At 41.3% G+C, this 20774-nt stretch overlaps 1 protein-coding gene across 2 annotated transcripts in view; it reads right to left on the reverse strand.

The window, feature by feature from the left end:
* LOC120060386 (lipid droplet-associated hydrolase-like) overlaps positions 1 to 20774 on the reverse strand; it is a 68564-nt gene that overhangs the window by 37807 nt on the left and 9983 nt on the right. For both annotated transcript variants that reach the window (XM_039009673.1, XM_039009674.1), the window contains exons 3-4: positions 15640 to 15774; positions 11755 to 11924 (exon numbers count right to left, since the gene is read on the reverse strand). In XM_039009673.1, coding sequence (XP_038865601.1) covers positions 11755 to 11924; positions 15640 to 15774 — 305 coding nt within the window. The remainder of the gene's footprint in view (positions 1 to 11754; positions 11925 to 15639; positions 15775 to 20774) is intronic.

Here is a 20774-nt window from a genome sequence, read left to right on the forward strand (position 1 = left end):
TTGTGGCAGCTCAATTCTATGTGGCTATGGCTGGGTCGTGATAGCAGTCTCTCCTTATGGCGGGATGCGCTGCGGTCCCAATATTATAGTGTCGGGTGCAGGTCGGGGGAACTACTAAGCTATATGGAATTGTTTTAAGAAGGTCATACCAGATTAGAATTGTAAGACCCCTTGAAGTATCAATAAAACATATGAAAATAATATTTTTGCCATTACTGCTATTAGCCCAATACAGTGCCTTGCAAAAAAATTCACCCCCCTTGGCGTTTTTCCTATTTTGTTGCATTACAACCTGTCATTTAAATGGAATGGATTTTTATTTGGATTTCATGTAATAGACATACACAAAATAGTTCAAATTGTTGAAGTGAAATGAAAAAAATAACTTGTTTCAAAAAATAATAATATATAATCAGAAAAGTGGTGCGTGCGTATATATTCACCCCCTTTGCTATGAAGCCCCTAAATAAGATCTGGTGCAACCAATTACCTTCAGAAGTCACATAATTAGTTAAATAAAGTCCACCTGTGTGCAATCTAAGTGTCACATGATCTGTCACATGATCTCAGTATATATACACCTGTTCTGAAAGACCCCAGAGTCTGCAACGTCACTAAGCAAAGGGGCACCACCAAGCAGGTGGCACTATGAAGAACAAGGAGCTCTCCAAACAGGTTAGGAAAAAATAAGAAAACATGTTTGGTGTTCGCCAAAAGGCATGTGGGAGACTCCCCAAACATATGGCCATCAAGGAAAATGCTATGTCTGGTGCAAACCCAACACCTCTCATCACCCCGAGGACACCATCCCCACAATGAAGCATGGTGGTGGCAGCATCATGCTATGGGGATGTTTTTCATTGGCAGGGACTGGGAAAATGGTCAGAATTGAAGGAACGATGGATGGCACAAAATACAGGGAAATTCTTGAGGGAATTTCTTTTCAGTCTTCCAGAGATTTGAGACTGTGACAGAGGTTCACCTTCCAGAAGGTCAATGACCCTAAGCATACTGCTAAAGCAACACTCAAGTGGTTTAAGGGGAAACATTTAAATGTCTTGGAATAACCTAGTCAAAGTCCAGACCTCAATCCAATTGAGATTGCTGTACACCAGCAGAACACATTCAACTTGAAGGAGCTGGAGCAGTTTTGCCTTGAAGAATGGGCAACATTCCCAGTGGCTAGATGTGCCAAGCTTATAGAGACATACCCCAAGAGACTTGCAGCTGTAATTGCTGCAAAAGGTGTCTCTACAAAGTATTGACTTTGGGGGGGGGGGAATAGTTATGCACGCTCAAGTTATCTATATATTGTTTTGTCTTATTTCTTGTTTGTTTCACAATAAAAAATATTTTGCATCTTCAAAGTGGTAGGCATGTTGTGTAAATCAAATTACACAAACCCCCCAAAAATCTATTTTAATTCCAGGTTGAAAGGCAACAAAATAGGAAAAAAGCCAAGGGGGGTGAATACTTTCTCAAGCCAGGAAACATTTGTTATTTTTTTGGACATGTATTTAACCCTTTATTTTTTACTATCTAAACCCCGTCTAAGCCAGGGGAGGGGGGGGGGGGGTCTACTAAGCTATATGGAATTGTTTTAAGAAGGTCATACCAAGGATAATTTTGCTATTTGATTTAGAATTTTAAGAAATATAAGAAGTATATAAGAAAGATCAGGAAACATTTACAAAAATGTTTTGTCTTTAACCCCTTATTTTTGTCACTAAATACACATTAAAATTTTTCAGCTGGTACCGGGGGACCTTCAGATGAGTCTTAAGGCCTGTGGGAATCCTAGAGCTTGTACAGTACCAGTCAAAAGTTTGGACACACCTACTCATTCAAGGATTTTTTTAAAACTATTTTCTACATTGTAGAATAATAGTGAAGACATCAACACTATGAAATAACACATACTGTATGGAATCATGTAGTAACCAAAAAAGTGCTAAACAAATCAAAATATATTTATATTTGAGATTCTTTGCTTTGATGACAGCTTTGCACACTCTTGGCATTCTCTCAACCAGCTTAACTTGTTTGGGATAGGGGGCAGCATTTTCACTTTTGGATGAATAGCATGCCCAGAGTGAACTGCCTCCTACTCAGTCCCAGATGCTAATATATGCATATTATTATTAGTATTGGATAGAAAACACTCTGAAGTTTCTAAAACTGTTTGAATGATGTCTGTGAGTATAACAGAACTCATATGGCAGGCAAAAACCTGAGGAAAAATCCAAACAGAGAGTGGGAAATCTGAGGTTTGTAGTTTTTGAACTCACCCCTATCGAATACACAGTGGGATATGGGTTATTTTTCACTTCCCAAGGCTTCCACTAGATGTCAACCGTCTTTAGAACGTGGTTTCAGGCTGCTCATGTGAAGGGGGGCCGGATGGGAGATGTTTTACTAAGGGGTCTGCCTACAGCCTCGTTCTCAGTCATGCGCTTTCACTTGAGAGGTTGCTCTCGTTCCAGTGCAATTCTACAGACAATGGAATTCTCCGGTTGGAACAGTATTGAACTTTTATGATAAAAACATCCTAAAGATTGATTCTATACTTAGGTTGACAAGTTTCTTCGACCTGTAATATAACTTTTTGAACGTTTTGTCCAAATGGACTAGATCGCACTTTTGGATTGTTTACCAAGCTCCCTAATTCTAAATAAATGGACATAAATGATGGACATTATCGAACAAAACAAGCATTTATTGTGGAACTGCGATTCCTGGGAGTGCATTCTGATGAAGATCATCAAAGGTAAGTGAATATTTATATATGAATAATGTTGACTACCCAACATGGCGGAGATTTCTCTGGCTGTTTTGGGCTCTGAGCGCCGTTCTCAGATTATGCTTTTTCCGTAAAGTTTTTTTGAAATCTGACACAGCGGTTGCATTAAGGAGAAGTGTATCTAAAGTTTCATGTATAATAGCTGTATCTTATTTTATATTGGCGTGTATTGGCATCAACATTTATTATGAGTATTTCTGTGAATTCATGTGGCTCTCTGCAATATCACTGCATGTTTTGGAACTACTGAATTTAACACGCCAATATAAAATAAGATTTTTGGATATAAATATGAACTTTACCAAACAAAACATACATGTATTGTGTAACATGAAGTCCTATGAGTGTCATCTGATGAAGATCATCAAAGGTTAGTGATTCATTTTATCTCTATTTGTGCTTTTTGTGACTCCTCTCTTTGGCGGGAAAAATGGCTGGGTTTATCTGTGACTTGGTGGTGACCTAACATAATCGTTTGTGAAGCTTTCGCTGTAAAGCATTTTTGAAATCAGACACTGTGGCTGGATTAACGAGAATGTTATCTTTAAAATGGTGCCTAATACTTGTATGTTTGAGAAATTTGATTTACGAGATTTCTGGGGGGTTTTATTTGGCGCCCTGCAATTTTATTGGCTGTTGGCGAGGGGTTCCGCTAGCTAGACAGGTTAATGAGGAATGCTTTTCCAACAGTCTTGAAGGAGTTCCCAAATATGCCTATCCAACTCATCCCAAACCATCTCAATTGGGTTGAGGTCGGGTGATTGTGGAGGTCAGATCATCTGATGCAGCACTCCATCACTCTCCCTCTTGGTCAAATAGCCCTTGCACAGCCTGGAGTTGTGGTTTGGGTCATTGTCCCGTTGAAAAATAAATGATAGTCCCACTAAGCGCAAACCAGATGGGATGGCGTATCGTTGCAGAATGCTGTGGTAGCCATGCTGGTTAAGTGTGCCTTGAATTCTAAATAAATCACTGACAGTGTCACCAGCAAAGCAACCCCACACATCACACCTCCTCCTCAATGCCTCACGGTGGGAACCACACATGTGGAGATCATCCGTTTACCTACTCTGCATCTCAAAGACACGGCGGTTGGAACCAAAAATTAAACATTTGGACTCATCAGACCAAAGGACAGATTTACACCAGTCTAATGTCCATTGATCATGTTTCTTGCCCCAAGCAAGACTCTTCTTCTTATTGGTGTCCTTTAGTAGTGGGTTCTTTGCAGAAATTCAACCAGGCCTGATTCACGCAGTCTCCTCTGAACAGTTGATGATGAGCTGTGTCTGTTACTTGAACTCTGTGCTCTGTGAAGCATTTATTTGGGCTGCAATCTGAAGTGCAATTAACTCTAATGAACTTACCCTCTGCAGCAGAGGTAACTCTGGGTCTTCCTTTCCTGTGGCGGTCCTCATGTGAGCCAGTTTCATCATAGCGCTTGATGGTTTTTGCGACTGCACTTGAAGAAACTTTCAAAGTTCTTGAAATATTTTGTATTGACGGACTTTCATGTCTTAACGTAATGATGGACTGTCGTTTCTCTTTGCTTATTTGAGCTAATCTTGCCATAATATGGACTTGGTCTTTTACCAAATAGGGCTATCTTCTGTATACCACCCCTACCATGTCAAAACACAACTGATTGGCTCAAACGCATTAAGGAAATAAATTCCACAAATTAACTTCTAATGGGGACACCTGTTAATTGAAATGCATTCCAGGTGACTACCTCATGAAGCTGGTTGAGAGAATGCCAAGAGTGTGCAAAGCTGTTTTATGAAAATACCAATTTTCAGGATGTTTAGCTCTGTCACTATTCACTGCAAAAGTGGCAATGTTACATACATGTGGTGGATTGAGACGCATCCAATGCAAAAATAAACAGATCTCTCTAGTTTAAATGACGGATTCCTTGGGGATTTTTGTATTATGCTAATTAGACCAGGGGGTTTTAATGCCCCCCTAGCAGTAAAGGTTTTCTATAAGCAATGTGGTTAATAACATCATTATTGTTATTCATTATTCACTGTATATTTATTCCTTGTGTCATAATTTATATTTTTTATTTGATCTTTAACTCTGCATTGTTGGAAAAGGACCCGTAAGTAAGCATTTCACTGTTAGTCTACATCTGTTATTTACGAAGCATTAGACAAATACAATTTGATTACATTTTTGATTTAAGAGGCTGTAAAATATAAAACGTTTCTTTAAGAGGAAACTCTACACTGCAGTTAGAAACGATGATTACACGCTGGATATTTTGTCTTTGCCTTTTTCATGCCGTCGTTCAAAGAAGGGTGCTAAAAGAGAGTGAATGTGGACCAGCAGACCAGCCTCAGGTCAGGGCCCAGCACTGAAGAGAAAAGGATGTTTCATATTGTGTGGACCGGAGTATCAACTTCCTCGTAACTGGAGCCTCACTTCACCAGAACTTGGGAATCTTGCCTGTTTCTGGAAATGTATGACTTTAGTATTCTGATTCAAGTCATCAGGAAAGGTATTATTAAAGAGGGAAGCAGTAGCTTCCTAATTTTGTGCTTTGGGGACTGGCAGAATGTGACTGGCAGAATGGGTGTTCTATGTGGAGGATGAGGGTTTCAGTAGGTATCTCAGATTGGGTGGAGTGAGGCCTAAGGGTGAGGGTTTTATAAATAAGCATCAACCAGTTGGTCTTGCGCCACGTATACAGAGATGGACCGTTTACAGAGGAGTATAGAGTGCATTGATGTGTCCTATAAGGAGCATCGGTGGCAAATCTGATGGACGAATAGTAAAGAACATCTGGCCGCTCAAGAGCACCCTTACCTGCCGATCTATAAATTACGTCTACGTAATCTAGCATGGGTAGGATGGTCATCTGAATTAGGATTAGTTTGGCAGCTGGGGTGAAAGAGGAGCGATTATGATAGAGGAAACCAAGTCTATACTCCCAAGTTCTTGTATGAGGTGAGGGGGGCATTCTTCTTACCGAACCACATGACCTTTGTTTTGGAGGTGTTCAGAACAAGGTTAAGATACAGAAGATGAAACTGAAGGCTGTTGGGTCAGTTACCCTGCTTGGCAACACATAGGCTCTATAGGCTAGATACCATACATATTCTTCCTCTAGACATAAACAACCTGGTCCAGATATCCAACAATCACTTTTCCACTCTGTCTTTATTTCTCTGCCAATCTGCTTCTGTCTGTCTGGCCTGATAATGATCCCCTGGAGATTAACATAAACAAGTCAGCGGTGGTTACCAGTGAAATCACTGTTTTGGCATATCATATCCAATGTTCTTCCAAACAGTGCTAAATATACAATCACAACGTAGCCTACTAAAAAGTACTGTTTATCGGGCGGCGCACAATTGGCCCAGCGTCGTCCGGGTTAGGGTTTGGCCGGGGTAGGCCGTCATTGTAAATAAGAATTTGTTCTTAACTGACTTGCCTAGCTAAATAAAGTTTCAATAAATAAAATAAAATACAATTAGTGTAGACAGAATTTAGAATGTATCTATATACTGTAAGCACAAACTCAGAACACATAGTATTGATCTATTGCAGTTAATAGCCAACATAGACAGACTCAAATATAAACTTCCCTGAACTGCGTGCGACCATTGTTTTCATAGCTTCCAGCACCCCCTGTTGCAGTGGGTTGTGAGGCTACATTCCTGCGGCATATTTCTCCTGACCCCTCAGGCTATCAGCTCTTCATGCCTGCACTCCAGCAGTGTTCCAGCTATCCCCTGCTACTGGACCCCAATGTCTGCTTCTGAAGTTTGGGCAACAAAAACCCCAGTAGTATTTGCACAGTAGCATAAACATTAGACATGGGGGCAGGCAGCAAACAAATGCATAAATGTTCAACATGCTGGTTTGAATCTAGCCTTCCCCTGCCATTCAAAGATGGCGTCTCAATAGTGTAGTCTCCCACTTAAGACCACTCTTGGCAGCTGTGCTCTTAATCTTGGCCTTAGACAATGATCTCGGGGGAGACAGATGTCAATGTATATCATAGATCATTGTCTTCTGACAGGTGACGTCATTCTAATGTGAATCACAGCATTTACTCAGTGATGGGCAGCCAGAAAGCTCCAGCATAAGCCTCACTCAAGCCACACTCCATTGAACCAAAGTGCCATTGTGGAAACAGTGTGAGGATTTCCATTTGAAATAAGACAGACTTGGCTCCTTGTAGCCTGCTGTGCTGTGCCCAGTATCAGGGTATCACCCTCTCCATTACTACAACAAGCCTTGTGGTGAAAGGCGGTAGGAAGAGAGAGCTGCCACGCTAAACATATTTTGAGGCAGCTGGTTTCCTTAAAGTCATATTGGATGTATACAACATGATCTGATGGCTATCTCGCGCCAACATGGTCTAACCTATCATTTCACATTAATTGGATTCCAGTTAGAACTGCCAGCCCCAAAGCTGAAAATGATTTAGAACGCTCCTCTGACCAGAGAATCCCCAGAGACACCTTTCTTACATACTAACTGTATGAGCAAGATGGAAAGCCATCTGTTGTCGAGTCAACGGGAGATGGTGTTTGTGTGTAAATGACAGGTACAGAGATTGAAAAGGGATAGGTTAAGTGAGTTGGCTTCTAAAGAGCTTTTTGTTTGACTCAGTTCTCTATACCGGTAAAGAAAACATGATGGTGCTGCCCGAAAAATCAGACAGATCTTTTAACCAATATTCACAGACTATACCAAACATTAGGAAAACCTTCTTAATATTGAGTTGCACCCTCCCTGTTTGCACTCATAACAGCCTTAATTTGTCGGGGCATGGACTCTACAAGGTGTCGAAAGCATTCCACAGGGAAGCTAGCCCATGTTGACTCCAATGCTTCCCACAGTTGTGTCAAGTTGGCTGGATGTCCTTTGGGGGATGGACCAATATGATATCCGTGGCAGTTCTTTTATTTCTTTTTTATTTACAACTTTTTCTCCCCAATTTTGTGGTATCCAATTGGTAGTTACGGTATTGTCCCGTCGCTGCAACCCCTATATGGACTCAGGAGAGGCGAAGGTCGAGAGCCGTGCGTCCTCCGAAACACAACCCAGCCAAGCCGCACTGCTTCTTGACACAATACCCGCTTAACCTGGAAGCCAGCAGCACCAATGTGTAGGAGGAAACACCGTGCACCTGGCGACCGTGTCAGCGTGCATTGCGCCTGGCCCACCACAGGAGTCACTAGTGCGCGATGGGACAAGAACATCCCTGCCGGCCAAACCCTCCCCTAACCCGGACGACGCTGGGCCAATTGTGAGCCGCCCCAATGGTCTTCCGGTCGCGGCCGGCTGCGACAGAGCATGGACTCGAACCAGGATCTCTAGTGGCACAGCTAGCACTGCGGTGCAGTGCCTTAGACCACTGCGCCACTCGGGTGCCCTTGCGTTGCAGATCTTGACACAAACCGGTGCATCTGGCACCTACTACCATACCCTGTTCAAAGGCACTTAAATAATGTGTCTTCACCCTTTGAATGGCACACATACACAATCCTTGTCTAAATTGTCTCAAGGCTTAAAAATCCTTCTTTAACCTGTCACCTTCCCTTCATCTACACTGATTGAAGTGGATTTAAGTGACATTCATAAGGGATCATAGCTTTCACATGGTCATTCTATGTCCTGAAAAGAGCAGGTGTTCATAATGTTTTGTATGCTACCTTGTAAACACACACAAACACACACACACACACACACACACACACACACACACACACACACACACACACACACACACACACACACACACACACACACACACACACACACACACACAAACAGACACAAACAACAACTTCTCTCCAAATTGTGTCAGATGCAAAGCAAAGCTTGTAGTATTGTATGAACATGGTGTTAGAAAGACCAGGCCAAACATAAACTCTTCATAATGCACCTGGAGAAAACTCTGGGCATAACCTAGACATTCTCATCAGGCCTTCCTCCCAAATCCAATTTTCAGGGGCAGGCAGCGTGCCAGATGCTTTGCTCTGGAAGTGTGCTAACTCACCCCAGTCTGGTCCCTGCTACAAGCTGAACTTGGACTCCTTTTCTGTCCGTAAGTATACTAAAAGCCCCGCCACCACTTACCTAGGCCTCGTCGGTGTCCCAACCCATAAGGAAAGCCATTATTCCAACACAAATACCTGAGACCCAAAGGAACAGGAGTTTCTGATTATCACACATCATACGTTACAGGACATAATCGCTTGTGTTTTCTTCTTGGCAGCCTGCAATCTTCAGTGGGAAAGGAAGTATTTTTCTCCTCATTCTTTTTTTACCGACAAGAATATGGCAGAGCCGGCTGGACCACAGAATGGGCTGTGCCAAATCTCAAGAGGAGATACCAGCTCAAGGAGAGACAGAGAGGGAGAGTGACGCAGCTCAAGGTTGATGCATAAACGTGTAGCCTGGTCGTGGGGTATTTGGGTAACACTACCGTACTTAAAGCCAACTGGTTGTTTAAGTTTTTTACTTGAAAACATGAGATCCAATAAAAGAACCTGATAGAATTAGCTATTTTTATGTACTACATGTTTTCAGACTAATCACTTTATTATTCATTCCTTGACTATTACAGATCTGTATATCTATAAAGGCCTACATACAGTTGAAGTCGGAAGTTTACATACACTTAGGTTGAAGTCATTAAAACTTGTTTTTTCAACCACTCCACACATTTCTTGTTAGCAAACCATAGTTTTGGCAAGTCGTTTAGGACATCTACTTTGTGCATGACACAAGTAATTTTTCCAACAATTGTTTGCAGACAGATGATTTCACTTATCATTCACTGTATCACAATTCCAGTGGGTCAGAAGTTTGGAAAATTACAGAAAATTATGTCATGGCTTTAGAAGCTTCTGATAGGCTAATTGACATCATTTGAGTCAATTGGAGGTGTACCTGTGGATGTATTTCAAGGCCTACCTTCAAACTAAGTGCCTCTTTGCTTGACATCATGGGAAAATCAAAATAAATCAGCCAAGACCTCAGAAAAATAATTGTAGACCTCCACAAGTCTGGTTCATCCTTGGAAGCAATTTCCAAACGCCTGAAGGTACCACGTTCATCTTTACAAACTATAGTACACAAGTATAAACACCATGGAACCACGCAGCCGTCATACCGCTCAGGAAGGAGACGTTCTGTCTCCTAGAGATGAACGTACTTTGGTGCGAAAAGTGCAAATCAATCCCAGAACAACAGCAAAGGACCTTGTGAAGATGCTGGAGGAAACAGCTACAAAAGTATCTATGTCCACAGTAAAACAAGTCCTATATCAACATAACCTGAAAGGCCGCTCAGCAAGGAAGAAGCCACTGCTCCAAAACAGCCATAAAAAAGCCAGACTGTGGTTTGCAACTGCACATGGGGACAAAGATCAAACTTTTTGAAGACATGTCCTTTGGTCTGATGAAACAAAAATATAACTGTTTGGCCATAATGACCATCACTATGTTTGGAGGAAAAAGGGGGAGGCTTGCAAGCCAAAAAACACCATCCCAACCGTGAAGCACAGGGGTGGCAGCATCATGTTGTGGGGGTGCTTTGCTGCAGGAGGGACTGGTGCACTTCACAAAATAGATGGCATCATGAGGAAAGAAAATTATGTGGATATATTGAAGCAACATCTCAAGACATCAGTCAGGAAGTTAAAGCTTGGTCGCAAAGGGGTCTTCCAAATGGACAATGACCCCAAGCATACTTCCAAAGTTGTGGTAAAATGGCTTAAGGACAACAAAGTCAAGGTATTGGAGTGGCCATCACAAAGCCCTGACCTCAATCCTAAATGTGTGGGCAGAACTGAAAAAGCGTGTACGAGCAAGGAGGCCTACAAACCTGACTCAGTTACACCAGCTCTGTCAGGAGGAATGGGCCAAAAGTCACCCAACTTATTGTGGGAAGCTTGTGGAAGGCTACCCAAAACGTTTGACCCAAGTTAAACAATTTAAAGGCAATGCTACCAAATACTAATTGAGTATATGTAAACTTCTGACCCACTGGAAATGTGATGAAAGAAATAAAAGATGAAATAAATCACTCTCTACTATTATTCTGAAATTTCACATTCTTAATATAAAGTGGTGATCCTAACTGACCTAAGACAGGCAATTTTTACTAGGATTAAATGTCAGGAATTGTGAAAAACTGAGTTTAAATGTATTCAGCTAAGGTGGGGACCTTAAACTTCCGACTTCAACTGTATCACTAAGCACTATTTGCTTGAGGATATGTTAAAGATAGCACGATTAAGATTAGACAGAGCAGTTACCAATGTTTCTACATTTTGGTCTCTACAACACATAGGACATAGGAAAAAGCCCCACAGAGAAGGGAAATTACAGACAAGTAGAGAAACAAGACAAAAACAACCTGTGAAAAGGCTCTATCTGAAATAAGAGCTGGAATGCCCCCCAGAAAAAAAATATGATTTCTTGTTATTCAATCCATTAACCTTTAACGTTGCGAGCGGATTGGGAAAGTTACAGGGGGAGTCATATCTCGGCCTAGGATGTTTTCACAGGCCGTCTCTAACATGCACCTCTCCCATGCTGAGGCAGTGTTTTCACTGCACTTCGCAATGTGCCATGCTCCCACCCTGAATCAGCCTAACCCATCACTGGACAGCAGAGTGCCATGAAGCAGAGGCAGCTATATGGGAATCAATGCTCAGAGGCCCATATGCACCAATTTGGCTAACACATTTAGGCAGCCTAAAGACATCCTTTATCATGGTGGTAAATGAATGTCATAATTCTCAAAAATGAATGCAGTAATTCTAACGTATGAACATTAAAAGCGGGTCAACTGTTGGTCAAGAAGGTTGTAGAGATCTATGAAAACCTTCATAGATCACTTAAAGCTTGACAAATCTCCATGTTATAGACATTACACTACAACCTCACTTCTACAGTAGTACTTGAATCAAAGTGGGGACTCACCTGCAGCTCAGGATCCCTCTTCATCATCTCCAGGATGAGGTAGCAGCCAATGGAGTGGCCCACCAGGACCAGGCGAAAGTCCCTGGGAACGTGCTCCGTGAGGAAGGCCAGCTTGTGCTCTATCTGCCCGTTCAAACCAAACACGTCCCCCACTGCCATTACTGTTGGGTCTGCAAAGATCAAGGTTCATCATTAGTATTCAGTATTACATCAGTATGACATCATCTATTCAAGGACCAAGGACATGAGTACTTGAGCCAGCATCATTCATCAATGTCTCTGTACACAAGATAGTCTTTATTTACATTTGGCACATGGATCACCCCAACATAGGCCCAGGGACATCATGCTATGGTAATGTCCACTGTTTCATTCACTGATGTCCTCTCATTAGTAGTACTCAGGACCCTTTGACAACAAAATTAAAACAAGAACATTCAAATGGCAATCGAAGTTAGGAAGTATTCTAGAAACATCTTGATTTCATTTCTGTAATCTTTTTGGAAAGATATTTAACGATATTTTATCATATAATGCTGTAAATCTAGGGACAGAACAAAGCTTTGAAGGAAGCGGTTAACAATTCCCTACCTGTGCAGAGCAGTCAAATCCAAGACAATGTTACGATTAGAGGGTATGAGAAAAGGAGATGGAGAGATGATGAAAGAGAAGGTAAGAAAGACCGAAAGGAAGAATATAATGTGTCTATGGTGATTTAGCGGGCGGGAAAAGACAAATTCAAAATTAATTTCATAACGAAAAAAATCAATCCGCTTAGAATTGAGCATAATTGGTGAGGGACTTGATGTTTGATTCTTTCAGAGTGGAATTTGGAGCAGCCGTTCTGTGTAGACAGCATAAGGATCGGGTAGGGAAGGTTGTGGGGGTTGGGGATATGCTTACTGTATAATGGAAAAAACAAAATGAGTGCAAATTGTGATTAATGGATCAATAAAGAATAACATATGGCAAAGACAAATTCCCCCACACAACATAATGATCCTCTTGGCAAGAGAAAGAACATCCCAGGCCGGGGCGGCCCGTTAAGCGATTAAAGCCTTCTCACAAATGTGCAATAAATGTGTGCTGCATTTTTTCTTCTAGGGAAAAGGTAACTGATTTCCTATGTGTCAAAAGAAACCTAACTTGTGGTGTTACTGATTGCAACATGGGAGGTGTAGGCTCTTTTCTTTCTTTTTTACTCTCTCCTCTGTAATTGGGTGTGGTGGCACCATAAATGAAGCTGACGAGGATACGGAGAAAGAGATGAGAAGGAGATTAGCAACAGCCTAGGTCCTGTACTGCATTGTGCATACTTCCTCTCAGAATACAAACTTCCTTCTCAAAAGGGTTTGTGAAGCTGGGTTCAACATCTGTACCACAGTGGTAGCCCACAGTTGTCGACCTTGCATAAAAAACGAGAGATCAAGAAACAAGATAAAGTGAAGGTTGTCTTGAAATTATTTGATCAGATTGAAAAGCTGGGCATCAGACCAAAATGTCATAAAGTGGTGGTAAACAAAAAGGTTTAAGTCATTATTGCAAATTTCTACTGCTTTATGCCATTTCTCTCCAAAATTTATTTTCAAAAGATATGCTCAAACAATCAACAAACCAATATCCATGGCACAAATCACATGGAGTTGTAGACGTGACCGACGATAGCGGTGGGAGCATAATTGGAATCAGAAAGACTCCATAAAAACCTCTCGAGATATTAGACCTTGGCTGGTGTAGCATTTTTGGGGGGGATTACATTTTCTGAATGCATGTTTTAGTACTCTGGACATTAATAGTGTGCAATTTAGCCATATCAAAGTGAGAAAGTTGCTGGTGAAAAGTAGTGTTGCAAACTCATTCTGACAAAATGAATGAGATCTGAGGCCCCTGGAGGATCCCGTGACCCAGGAATGGATTATTGATGCTGGCACAGGGAGAATGTTCCCTGTGTTTGCATTAACAGATATTTTTACAGTCATCAAAACCATCAAGGAAAACTTGCCTTGCCACAGGAACACTTCTACCACTGGAAGATTTGGAATAGAACCTTTAATGCTGCACTTTTTTTTACTCTGTTTGTTTTTCCAAAACTGGAAAACTTTTTTTCAACTTCATCAAGTATGCATTAGCTGTTAATAATAATAACTGCCAGTCTTTAATTTGCACAAGTCACTGGAAAGTCAGAGGAGGCCCAATCAATGCTGTATGGGTTTCTCTGTATCGGCGAGGCCTTTCCTTGGACGTCCCAGAGGTTTTAGAAGCTGCTGCTCTACGATGCCACCCTATCCCTTAGCAAACTGAATGCTCTTTGACGAGTTGTAAATCAATGGCAAGCATTCAAGGGGTTGACCAGGGTGGTAAATCCCCAAAGGCTTGGATTGTTGCCGCAAGAAGAGAGGTGAAAAGGAAGCTGATATGTCAGACATGTTTGTGTTTCCATGTTGGATGTGGGTAATAGTCGAGTGGATATGGAAAGTGCCATCCAAAGAATGAACACCTAGTTAGTAATGCTGGAATAATACTGCATGATAACCACATGAGCGTGCAGGTCTAGCCTGGCTATCATAGCCACAAGCAGATAAATTATTTAGTAGTATTTACAGTAAATCCTAATCATAGTGAGCAGATTTCCTTGGATAAGGGCATCTCACCAAATGGAAAGACATGATGAAGGACTATTGAGATGAACACAGGACTTGCTGCTAGATAATTTGAGCCTTTCTCTGGTCTTAATCAGGGCCGTTGTTGAGGTTTTGGGATAAAAGATGAGTCCTTCCCTGCCCATCTTGAGATAGGGCTGCTGCTCATTGTCACCCCCTGGAACACCAGGCTGAACAGAGTGGTTTTCATTTATTCTCTCTGATGATCGGATGACATGCTACGAATTGGCAGGGTTGTCTGATTTTATTTTTACTGTATCTATTGACTATCTCCAGACTTTGCCTTGTGTGTTCCATGAATCATTTATGAGTTGGAAGTTTCGACAAGTGTGTGCCATGTGTTCACAATAAAAGAGGAACTGTTCAATGCTTGACTTTGTTACATGAATGTCTATTTAATCTAGACCAACTATACCAAACCTCTGGAAAAGACTAAGTATTACATCATTATTTCTCATTATAATAAAAAATATATATATTGTGTCATGACCATAATCCTCTGACATCAACATTGGTATCTATATGGTCAAAATAGGTTGTCTGATTACGTGACTTTGTCATGTCAGTCTCCAGGCTTTTGAGCTACGTAAAGAGAAGCCTGGAAATCAAGGCTTCCGTCAAGTTATCATCAGAACTCATGCTAGTTATCGCACATCCAAATGAGGCTACCTACCAGGGTACAATTTGACAGAATGTTAACTTACACCTACACACTTACCTGTCCTTTACAAACCCTCAAGATGGATATATTTGTCATTTGTCCTTCTCAAGGTGGACAGATCCAAACTGTATCGTCCAATGTATCTCATGAGCCCTCAGAGAAGGGATTTAACTTACTACATGTGAGGGCTTGGTAATGTCTTTCCCATGTATCAGCCACAATAAAAACGTCCTCACTGCTTTATGAATGAATATTACAGGGCTCATATGGTGGTGCTGGCTAGAGAGGGAGAGGGAGAGGCCCCTTGGCTCAGGCTAACTCGTCCAGCTCAGCTAACATTCCTCTTCTCCTGCGCCATCCTTAGCATCGTCTTTAGTATTGGAGAGTGAGCTAACAAGGACGTGCCCATTTCAAAGCTAGCTAATCAGTCATTAGTGGTCAGGAGATGTGCTGTTGATGTGAATAAATGGAAGTGGATCAGTGTGGATACACCAGCAATAAGGACTCATAGAAAGTCCAGCTGCACAAAGCACTCTCAATAAGAGATATGAATTAGCTATGTACCTTCAATCATGTCCATAGTATCAGGAGGCACACAGTGTCCAGCATGGCTCACTGCCCAGACAGGGTAGCGCCGCCCCAATGTCTGGTGAAGCGTCTGCATGAAGGTCTTGTAGAAGCCAACCACACCTGGGTTACCTGCAAAGATGCCGAAAACACTATAAACATCATAAAGTGCTCTGCAAATGTAACACCACATGATAAAAACTAGGGATGTAGCGATTCACAGATTCACAAGCTGGGGCGGCAGGTAGCCTAGTGGTTAGTGCATTGGACTAGTAACCGAAAGGTTGCAAGATCGAATCCCCGAGCTGACAAGGTAAAAATCTGTTGTTCTGCCCCTGAACAAGGCAGTTAACACAATTACCTGTTCCTAGGCCGTCATTGAAAATAAGAATTTGTTCTTAACTGACTTGCCTAGTTAAATAAAGATAAAATACACGACTGCTTCTGTCCGTGGACCACAAACCGCAGTGTTGTAGTACTCGAGACTGGTCTTGGTCTCTAGACCACATATTCAGTGTCTTGGTGTTGGATACATAGACAAAAAACATAGGCTACATTGCCCTCCCCTAATCTGATAGTGGTAGATGCCTAGTCTCCATTATGGCTCAGATCAGGTGCCTATAGACATACATAATTACTTACACAAGTCAGCTCATGAGCTCCAACAGCAGCAGATTTTTATTTTGAATGGAAAATGAATGTGTTTATGAACCAAATGTTAGTGCATGGAATCGTATCGCACAGAATCACTTTGATTCGTTCTCTAATCAAACCGAATCGTTTTATACTCAAACATATCATTCCTGTATTGTATCGGAGCCCATGTCTCCAGATATGTATCAAATCATCTTGAAAGGGAAAGATGCACATCCATAACAAAAACATAAACTACACTTTATGGAGGTAGGCTACATGACTAAATGCTATAAAACAAACCATATAAAACATATATTGACAGCCAACCTTACCAACTTCTTAGTATGTTAATCATTTTCTTCTCTACTCTTGAAGATGTCACGCATGACAACAAAGTGTTGGCCATGTAACGGTTGTCATTCCCTGGCCTTTGCCATCAATCTCATCAGCCCCCATACAGCAGCATGTCATAGGTAGCTCAGCTGCTAGCTAGGAACTTTATTTAGCTCATGGTACTGATGTCTTTACACAGAACAAAGAGGGACTTTTATTCCATAGGTAAAAAAGGAGAGTTTATCCTGGGTGGGGGTTTATTTCGAACTATCAGGGTGCGATAAAAGTGCAAAAAAAACTGTATAGCAGCTGCTAAAGAACAATGGCTACTCTGTGTGGTCTGTCTTTTTTTGTACAACAGGACAAATGTTCGTCAATGTTTTGTATAGAGCTTGTTTGAGTTGCTTGTATGCATATATATGGTATTTTGATGTATACTGTAAGCGTGAGTGCGTATTATCCGGATGTGTGTTAACTGCATTCTTTTGGAATCTTTGTTATGATGATTTTGCCTGTATGTGTCATTTCATGAGTGTTCAATGTATAACTGCCTCCGTGAGAGGGTGCTGAGAGAGAGAGCCACAGGTGCAATCTTTGGAAGAACACTCCCATTAGGAGTGTTACAAGAACACATAGACAATCATCGTTCAATAACATGCCACATTTAGGCTAAAGCATGTGGAACAATTAGCTAAAGCAATCTAACACTTTGGATAAAATTCACCTGGGTGATTTGTTTGTTAAAATGGTGTTGAGTTGTTTGTTGGTTGGATAGTTCTTATGCCACTGTTAAAAATTGAATGTTGGAACATTTCTTGGTGGGAGAAAATACAGCCAATGAGTGAACACATTGCTTCTGTTACATAAATTTTTGTCTATTATCCCCAAAATACATCCAATTAGTTTTATGCATATTGGGTGTGTATAAAATGCATAAGAAATAACTGGCAACACGCAGACCCCATACTTTTCCCCCTGGTATGTTCTCAGGACGAAGTAAAGCCATTGCAACACACAGATGTGAATCTAGATGTTTTTGTATTTAAGAGCTCTACCGTCTTGGATTTGAATCCACATGTATTGCATTCTGAAATCAGCTAACCACATGCTCCCATCAAGTTAACAAGCTAATAAGTAACAATCACTCATAGTTAATATCAGCAAAATAATTAACTTGTCTTATTTTGCCTGGCAGAAGGGCTTGGATTCCTTGTGAAAGCTGATGCAATCTTGAAACAATCATAAACATTTACTATGAGTTCAACTCTATTCTTCTAAGGTGGATGACGGCAACCATAAAGTACATGAACCTACCATAGATGAGGCTTTTGTGGGAAATAATGATAAACAGTGGTTTGAGGGTGAGGGATATGGGATATGGGATAAAACCTGTAGTCGGAGTCTGAACTCTCACTACAGTGGGCCCGAGTTCAGAACACTTGCCGCAGTTCTCGGTAGTGTTTCCATATTTTCATTCACATATCCTGAGTCATTAATCAAGAGCCAAATGCAGCTGAAGATGTTGCACAACACTTTGTGTGAGAGCAGGCAAGCTTCTCTGCTGAGCCGAGTGTACAAAAGTAAATATAGGAGGCAAATAGACTTAGAAGAGTACAGATACAGTGCCTTCAGAAATAATTAATACCCCTTGACTTATTCCACATTTTGTGTTACAGCCTGAATTCAAAACGGATAAAAACATTTTTTTTGACTTTTTTGCAAATTTATTGAAAATGAAATATAGAAATATCTCATTTGCATAAGTTCACACCGCTGAGTCAATAATTTGTAGAAGTACCTTTGGCAGCAATTTCAGCTGCAAGTCTTTCTGGGTAAGTCGCAAAGAGCTTTCCACACCTGAATTGTGCAACATTTGCCCATTATTTTTTTCAAAATTCTTCAAACTTTTTCAAATTGGTTGCTAATCACTGCTAGACAACCATTTTAAGGTGTTGCCAAAGATTTTTTTTCAAGCAGATTTAGGTCAAAACCCACTCAGGAACATTCACTGTCTTCTTGGTAAGCAACTTGGCCTTGTGTTTTATGTTATTGTCCTGCTGAAAGGTGAATTCATCTCCCAGTGTCTGGTGCAAATCAGACTGGACCAAATGTTCCTCTAGGATTTTTCCTGTGCTTAGCTCCATTCCGTTACTTTTTTATCCTGAAGGTGCCCTTCTTTGCAAGGCATTGGAAAACCTCCCTGGTCTTTGTGTTGAATCTGTGTTTGAAATTCACTGCTTGACTGAGGGGCCTTACAGATAATTGTATGTGTGAGGTGCAGAAATGAGGCAGTCATTCAAAAATCATGTTAAACACTATTATTGCACACAGAGAGTCCATGAAACTTATTATGTGACTTGTACACATTTTTTTCTCCTGAACTTATTTAAGCTTGCCATAGCAAAGGGGCTGAATACTTATTGACTCAAGACATTTTTCAGCTTTTCATTTTTTATGAATTTGTAAAAAATTTGAAGAACCTAATTCCACTTTGACATTAAGTGGTATTGTGTGTAGCCCAGTGACAGAAAAGTTTTATTTAAGAAATGTTTAATTGAGACTAACACAACAAAATGTGGAAAAAGTCAATGGATGTGAATACTTTCTGAAGGCACTGTATTTATGAAGCACACGTTATTAGAGGGACAATTCCCCCTAGTAAGAGTTCAGGGAGGTGGAAACTTATTCAGTCTTATTCATTTAATTGACAGGAGTAAGCCTAGGTTGTGATGATCAGTGAAAAAACAACTCATTTGAATCTCATGAAAGCTCATGCCTCTACTGTAGTAGATTCCGTTAGAATGGACACCATCACTTTGTTTTGACCTTTTTGAACGTGAAATCCAACTTTCCCCTTTAACCGACCATGACAGATAAGGCCCCCTCTTTTCCCTCATCACTGGGCAACCTTTCTCCATATCTGCCAGGCTCCCGCAGTTGAACATTGTGTTGACTCTCTCCTGCTCTCCACAAGCTGAGTAAACAGTCAACTCCCTCTTTCTCCCAGACAGTGGGGAGTGTGCAGGGGATGGGCTTTCCTTAAATGCAGCACCCTTTTCTAGACTCCGTCCACAGCCCCTCCTAACCTACTGATTAAATACATTTGTATGTTTTTATTCACGCTGGGTTTCCAAATCTCTCCCAGATGGCCCCAGACATGCTCAAGAAGCAGGTTTTCAGAAACCTAGCCCATACCAGAGATGTGCCATTGGAAATGACAGTGCTATTTTTGCTAGGCACCACAAACGCCCCCATTCTCCCGCTTGTGGCTTGCACTCCCAAGAGAAGTAATGAAGGCCCCCTGAATCCCACTGTCACACAGCTTGAATCAGTTTGAACTCAAGGCAAGTGTAGAAAAGAAAACAGCTTTATACTGTAGCAGTCTGGGACCACACCTCAGACCGCGCTTTTGCAAGAAGTAGACAGGTACCCGAATCTGAACACATAATTGGGATGTGAACAGATGAACTTTCAACTGATTCTTGGTCTTTATGAACATAAGCTTCAGTATTTGCATGAGTTTTGGGCCCAACATCTGTCTCTATCAGCAAAGCTGAGTTTGGAATGTGAATCGCTGGAGGTTACATCTGTCTGGTGTTCACAGCCAATTGATGGACCAGGGGCGGATTACATGGGTTCTATGTTGCGACGAGTGTACCTCTCACTCAAGAGAGGTCATGAAGGAGATTGCAGAAGTCCCCTTTTGTGAAAAAAATAGGACAAAAACAAATGAATAGAACAAATGACATTAGTACACAATGTTAAGTCTGTGGGCTGAAAGAGACAGAGCACATAGTAAGAAACCTGAACTAACAATGGGTTACAAATGAGTTGATGGAGGGAGATGGCTGAGGTCTCACAGAGTCATGAGTCAGTGGTTGAGAGGGAAAAGCCTGAATACTTAACTCCACAATAAGACTCTTCAGAATAGGTGGTCGTAGTAAACACCTGAGTACTGAATGATCCATGACAGAGGTATTGAAGTAGTGGGAGCAAAGAGGGTTTCCGATTGTTGTACTCAGGTACTGTAGGTAAAGCACAATAGCAGGACGAAATTCAGATGTCATTGTTTTCGATGAGACAGCGATGGGAAATTCCGACGAAGTTACACCATCTACCGCAACAGCAAAGGCCACACCAGATGTCGGCTAGCCATCAAACAA

Source organism: Salvelinus namaycush, chromosome 15, assembly GCF_016432855.1.
Source record: "Salvelinus namaycush isolate Seneca chromosome 15, SaNama_1.0, whole genome shotgun sequence".
In the NCBI taxonomy this organism is placed as follows: Eukaryota; Metazoa; Chordata; class Actinopteri; order Salmoniformes; family Salmonidae; genus Salvelinus; species Salvelinus namaycush.